The following is a 6,811-nucleotide window of genomic DNA, read 5'->3' as shown; positions in this document are numbered from 1 at the left end:
CACATATAAACACAAACACTATAACAACTGTAGTCTGTTAAGTACATGTGTTGAGAACTCGGTTTCCCAGCATGCTTTGGTGTTAAAAAGTTACGTGACTTGACGTTTTGCACTGACTGATGATGACGGTGGCAGAAACAGCGCAGGTTAGCAGCTGTGAGGAGGAGTACCTGCCGAGATAATACAATTTTCTTCTGCGACCTTTTCTCTGAAGACAGAAGAACTATAAAATAAACGAATGAAACTAAGGTAGTATGAAAACCCCGTAAACTATAAATGAACTTGCGGTGGTTGAGAGAGGTCTGTAACATTGTTTTGAAGGCCTGTATGTAGCTAATTGAAATCCTCGGGCTAGCACAGTAAACGCTGGGCCGAGAGAGCGCATAGGACCGGGATTGGAGCTCTGAAGGCTGGTTTTATCGTTCCCGGTTTACTGACGCTAGCTGCTCTACGTTATCTTGTAATCAACCGACGACGTAACCTCTTCTCCTACTTTGTGACGGATATAAACCGGCGTAACTCCAGCCGCTTTCAGTTCACAACTAGCTAACATTAGCGGTTCTATGTTTACAAGCTAACTCAGCCGAGATCACACGTAGAAGCTGGCTTTTATTTGTTTCAGTTAGGATTTGCCTGCTACCTGCTGGATGTCGACAGCCAGCTAACGTTAGGCAGCTAGATCAAAGGTGCCCTAGCTAAGGTTATCACATCTTCAGGCTTATCGACTGCAGCCCAAAGTTTGTTCACTTGCTGGACTGTGTAAATCAGCCCAGGAGTTTTGTTTCCACTTACGTTAACTCTTTCATTTTTACCGAGAGTTAGATATATTGTAACGTTTTGAAAGCGACATTGATTTTAATACAAACATCAACAGACTTAAACAGAAGAAATAGACCTTTAATGAGCTGATTACCGAATTTTTAACCAGTTGCAAGACAGCATCCCGGATGAAGGTCCACAGAGAAGTGTGGATTTTGATGCCGTCCGGACTCAAAGGTGGTACTTGTTCTGCTTGGCATTATTAATCTCACACCAGCATCCAACATCTGCTGTACCAGAAGCAACGGATCTGCTGTTTTGCTGAAAAAGGATCCTCTTCAAAACACGCCACAATGAATCGTTACCTGCCGGTGGCACGGCAGCACTTCCTGACTGCCCTTGCCAGCACAAGTGTGGTGGTAAAAACTATAAGTGCAGTGGTGGTTCTGCTCTATCTGTTATCATGGGCTGTTGACACTCCATACGCACTGGGGGTGACGCCGGGCTACCTATTTCCACCCAACTTCTGGGTGTGGACGCTGGTGACCCACGGCGTGGTGGAGCAGCATGTTTGGGGTGTGGCGGCCAATGTGGGAACAGTTATGGCATGTGGTCGCCTGCTGGAGCCTCTGTGGGGCGCTCTGGAGCTCCTGATCTTTTTTGCAGTGGTTAATCTGTCTGCAGGCCTCCTGGCAGGCTTCTCCTACCTCCTCACCTATGTGGCCACCTTTGACCTGGGCTTCTTGTTTGCTCTACGCATCCACGGAGTAGCTGGGTTCCTGGGAGGTGTCCTGGTGGCACTGAAGCAGACTATGGGGGACACTACAGTGCTCAGAGTGCCACAGGTGAGACTAAAAAGTAATTTCTGCTCTGCATTGATACTTCTTAGCAAGGACTGTGCTCCTTTTTCCTAGCTGTAAATATTAACAGAGCATAATACTAATGAGGGGTGAGATAGCATAGTTAAATTTGAGAATGTACCCTAACAAGAATGCAAACACATAACTGGAAACATAACTATTGTCCCTTAAGATGCATACATAAACAAGCCTGTGTCAGATTATGGCCAGTACACATCCAGGATGGCCCCAGGCGCATTAAAAAGAAATCTACTGTGTTCTGTTTTTCAGTTTAAATTGTCACAGGCCCACAGTAAATGTTACTCTACATAAACCAGGTATCTGGTCAGTCATGAAAGTACTGCATATATACAGTATGTTTGCAGCTTTGAGCAAATATTGAGATTAAAGTGTAGCCTTTTTTACATCAGTTTATTATCATATAAAATCAATAATAGAGTGAAGCACTCTAGGGTTTTTACTTTACACACATACAATCATCATCTTTGTGTTTTGTTGATTGGATTGCAGGTTATGTGAGTTTGATAGCAGCATATCCAGAGACCTCACAAAAACATCTTACAGTGAAATACTATATTGAAATGCTGCATATTCACCACTTGTGAAACCATAGTAAAGTTTGGTTTCTTTTGAGTTTATTATCCCCTTTTGAGGCTGTAGTTTGTGCTGATGCTCTGTTAAATCCGGTGCCTTTGCTAACAAGATAGACTACTGTCTTGACAACACTACAAACTACAAACTACAGCCTTAAAAATGTGAAGTAGACTAAATCAAAGCCTCTGTCAGAAGGAAAACACAGGCGAGCTTCAACAAATTAGTATCTACTATTGTCAGTTTTTTGTGTATACAGTGTTGTCTCAGTGGAACGACTTCACAGAAGTCTGAATGGAGGTTGATGCTGATGGATGAAGGAGGCAAAAATGGTCACAGCTCTGCCTTATATGTGTAACATGGTAAAAATGTTGTTCTGTCATTTGCCTCAAGTAGCACATTTTCTATTTAGTTATTATGGTAGCCTACTAATAAATATTAATCATTTTGTGAGCATACATATTGTGTATGGTACTGTCAGTTTATTTTCACGTACAGTGATCACACTATTGTATTAAAGCCATATAAGACAGTTGTTTGCCAGCCAGTGTTTGCTGTACCTAGCCTTTATTCTTTGGCTTAGGACCATGAGATTATCTGTTAGCTTACATTTTAATATTTAATCAAATGCTCTTCTGCAGATCCTCATTCTATAAGTATCCAGTTAAGGGTTTTAGTATACTGTGGAAGAACTCATTAGCTAATCATTCCTGGTGTGTCTCTTAAACTATCAGGCCACTGTGCTTTCTGTTTGTGCTTTCTGCACTTTTCATGAGTTTGTATAACACTGAATCTCAGCTGAGTAGCTTAGGAAATGTTCATCAGAATGCTGGTAGCTCTTGACTGTGACCTACGCCTGCCACCCTGGCATGTAACTAGCTGTTGTTTGATGTTCCCATTCCTGAATCTAGCTGACTTAAGTGAAATGGGGAAACTGGCCTGTAAAAGTGGCCTGTAAAAATGTTCCTAGTTGCCCGTTTGCCTGATCATTATTGTTCACATGAACTAAAATCTGTCTCCCTTTCCCATTCAGGTAAGACTTAAAGCAGCTCCAGCTTTGGTCCTTCTCCTTCTGGCCTTACTGCGCCTTTCCGGGCTGCTTGAGAGCTCTGCCCCCCTGGCTGCATACAGCTACGGTACCCTGTCCGGCTGGGTCTACCTGCGCTTCTACCAGAGACACAGCCGGGGCCGCGGTGACATGTCAGACCACTTTGCCTTTGCAAGTTTCTTCCCTGAGGCTCTGCAGCCAGCGGTGGGGCTGCTGGCGGGGCTGATCCACTCTGCTCTGGTGAAGATGAAGGTTTGCAGGAAGATGGTGAAGAGGTACGACGTGGGGGCGCCCTCCTCAATCACTATAAGCCTGCCAGGGACAGACCCACAGGATGCAGAAAGGAGGAGGTGAGTTAAACATTTACATCAGCATAAATACAGCAGACTCTTACTCAGTGAAGTATCTGATGGTCAGTAAGACTTGAGTGTGATGGAGGTTCCTACATGACCTGTTGCAGAAAAGCAGCTGGTAAAATTTTGTAAATTCATTGCTTACTCAACAATGTGACCCAGAGTTTCTGCACCATTAAATACTGTATGTGAAGAAAAACTCTTTACAGGTGTTATGTTATTTTGGTTTCATTGAAAGAAGAGGTCTAAATACTGTTTCAGAAGTCTTTTCACCCCAACAAGACTGTTCTAGAGGAAAAGGTTTGCCTTGCTGACTGACTGCTATCTTGGCCAGGTCTCCCTTGAAAAAGGGATCTTGATCTCAGTGGGACTTCTGGGTAAAATAACGGTTAAATTTAAAAGAAGTGAATACTTTTAGGCCCTGGTTAGACTTGCTGTTAAAATGCATCTCAGTGATCCAAACACAAGTGGACAGCCAAGACATTCACACCTGTCAATATACATGCGTCTCCAGGGTGCCCAGCTGACCGCTTGCGTTCAGATTTCAATGCTGCTGCGACACTTCTGCTTAAATATCAAATGGCCACAGGCTCAATTATTACATCAGTCTGTTACTGTCAAGCGCCAGTAGTCTCCCTAACCAAAGAAGAAGAAGATGACAAGCATCGCATTTGAAAGCTTCAGAATACTTTGGGTGGATTTGTATCAGGCATTTCTCTGCATTTTTTTTTAAGTGTCACACTCTCACCAGAGCAACCACCACATGCTGCATTGATGAGGTATTTTCCCCCAGTGTCCTTGTCGGAGATGCATCAGCATTTACACTACAAAAGATATATGGTCAAAATCGTCCCAGACCACCTCAGCAAGTGGTTTCAGTGATTGGATAACAATCCATCTTGGTGATTGTTTACACTTACAGTATTGTTCAAAATAATAGCAGTACATTGTGACTAACCAGAATAATCCAGGTTTTTAGTATATTTTTTATTGCTACATGGCAAACAAGTTACCAGTAGGTGCAGTAGATTCTCAGAAAGTAAACAAGACCCAGCATTCATGATATGCACGCTCTTAAGGCTGTGCAATTGGGCAATTAGTTGAAAGGGGTGTGTTAAAAAAAAATAGCAGTGTCTGCCGTTGACTGTACAAACACAAAACTATTTTGTACAAACGTTTTTGTTTCTAGGATTTAGCAATCCTGTGAATCACTAAACTAATATTTAGTTGTATGACCACAGTTTTTTATAACTGCTTCACATCTGTGTGGCATGGAGTCAACCAACTTGTGGCACCTTTCAGCTGTTATTCCACTCCATGATTCTTTAACAACATTCCACAATTCATTTACATTTCTTGGTTTTGCTTCAGAAACAGCATTTTTGATATCACCCCACAAGTTCTCGATTGGATTAAGGTCCGGGGATTGGGCTGGCCACTCCATAACATTAATTTTGTTGGTTTGGAACCAACACTTTGCTCGTTTACTAGTGTGTTTGGGGTCATTGTCTTGTTGAAACAACCATTTCAAGGGCATGTCCTCTTCAGCATAAGGCAACATGACCTCATCAAGTATTTTGACATATGCAAACTGATCCATGATCCCTGGTATGCGATAAATAGGCCCAACACCATAGTAGGAGAAACATGCCCATATCATGATGCTTGCACCACCATGCTTCACTGTCTTCACTGTGTACTGTGGCTTGAATTCAGAGTTTGGGGGTCGTCTCACAAACTGTCTGTAGCCCTTGGACCCAAAAAGAACAATTTTACTCTGCCTATCATGAATGCTGGGTCTTGTTTGTTTTCTGAGAATCTACTGCACCTACTGGTAACTTGTTTGCCATGTAGCAATGAAAAATATACTAAAAACCTGGATTATTCTGGTTAGTCACATTGTACTGCTATTATTTTGAACAATACTGTATGATCACTGCTCACTTGTGATCCATTCACCCTGCACGTATTTTACACCAAGTCTAAACGGTGTTTTAGTTTATAGCAAAGCTTTCTTAAATCCTTAAATGTAATGTATTGCAAACTGTTCCCGGGGGTTTAAATTTTATTGTTGCTGTTAAAACAGTCTCAGTCCAGTGTCCATTTAGTAGCTATTCTAGAGCTTGCTTTCATATGACATGCTTTATCCGATAATATAAACCTGTAGTCATTAGTCCAGTTTAGAATGCACGGAAACTTCACAAGACACACCCACTTAGTCCATTAAACACATCCGTAGTGAAGGAGACAAACTGTGCTATTTACTTAGGGAAGGATTAATGTCTGTTTGTTTTTTTTTTTTTGGTCATACTCTTCAAACAGTCTTCTACAACACACATGTTCTTTCACATACTCGCCAACACCCCCTATCAAGCTGACTGAGATAATCTTTTCTCCCATTCCAGTGTCTGACAGATACACTTCCAAACTGTCATTGTGATTTAGTTTCATGTCAGTCATTGCTCACAGACACAGACATGAGCTTGTAATTTTCCAAAGGGTTATTATACTTGTTTTAAATTTCGTGTCTCTTTACCTCATCTTCCTAGACAACTGGCCCTCAAAGCTCTGAACGAGCGTCTAAAGCGCGTGGAGGACCAGTCTGCCTGGCCCAGCATGGAAGATGAGGAAGACGAGGACGAGGACGAGGTTAGAACTGACACGTTGCCACTCCTCCCAGGTGGCCGTGACCCTGCCTCCTCCATTCCAAGACCAGCAGGGGGGCCGATGAGCAGCTCCCTCTCCTCCTCGTCCTCAGTGTCACAGAGCAGTGGAGTTCCATCCACAGGCGGAGCGCAACACCCAGAGTCCAGCATTATCAGCTTCGAGGATGCACCTTCTAGATCGTAACAAATAGAACACACATGTACAGATACACATGCTCTGTTTGCTGTCACTGGCAAGTATACTAGTGAGTTCAGCATTTCTGGTTGGTATACTGATCTGTTCAGTGACTGTTATTAGGTATACACTCTATCACACACACACAACCTGTTTGACCAGTTCATACACACAACCGTGCGCGTACAAACACTCTGTCAGTGTCATCGTGAAGCCCAAAGGGCTGATAACTGTACAGTGCTTTCAGTTCAGACATGTCAGTTGTAAAAGCTCAGTGTAGTTGGGCAAACTGGACACTTAATTCTCCTCCTTTCTGCATACAACCAAAAGTCAACCAGAAGTTCTGTCCTGTCTTGTCT

General features: G+C 42.8%; 1 protein-coding gene across 1 annotated transcript; it reads left to right on the top strand.

Annotated features, from left to right (window-relative positions):
• Positions 1 to 95: 95 nt before the first annotated feature.
• tmem115 (transmembrane protein 115) lies at positions 96 to 6,805 on the top strand. The gene is made up of 4 exons (XM_020623598.1): positions 96 to 249; positions 929 to 1,604; positions 3,244 to 3,608; positions 6,161 to 6,805. Exons 2-4 carry the CDS (start codon positions 1,113 to 1,115, stop codon positions 6,459 to 6,461), a joined length of 1,158 nt encoding a protein of 385 aa, XP_020479254.1. The 5' UTR covers positions 96 to 249; positions 929 to 1,112; the 3' UTR covers positions 6,462 to 6,805.
• The last annotated feature ends 6 nt before the right edge of the window (positions 6,806 to 6,811 follow it).

Source organism: Monopterus albus, unplaced genomic scaffold, assembly GCF_001952655.1.
Source record: "Monopterus albus unplaced genomic scaffold, M_albus_1.0 scaffold305.1, whole genome shotgun sequence".
Taxonomy (NCBI): domain Eukaryota; kingdom Metazoa; phylum Chordata; class Actinopteri; order Synbranchiformes; family Synbranchidae; genus Monopterus; species Monopterus albus.
The sequence above is the reverse complement of the archived record's forward strand: the minus strand, read 5'-3'. Positions and strand labels throughout refer to the sequence as shown.

Coding starts and splice junctions, on each gene's coding strand:
- tmem115 (XM_020623598.1), top strand. CDS start 1,113: ATGAATCGTTACCTGCCGGTGGCACGGCAGCACTTCCTGACTGCCCTT. Junction 1,605..3,243: donor CAGTGCTCAGAGTGCCACAG/GTGAGACTAAAA, acceptor TTTCCCATTCAG/GTAAGACTTAAAGCAGCTCC. Junction 3,609..6,160: donor CAGGATGCAGAAAGGAGGAG/GTGAGTTAAACA, acceptor TCATCTTCCTAG/ACAACTGGCCCTCAAAGCTC.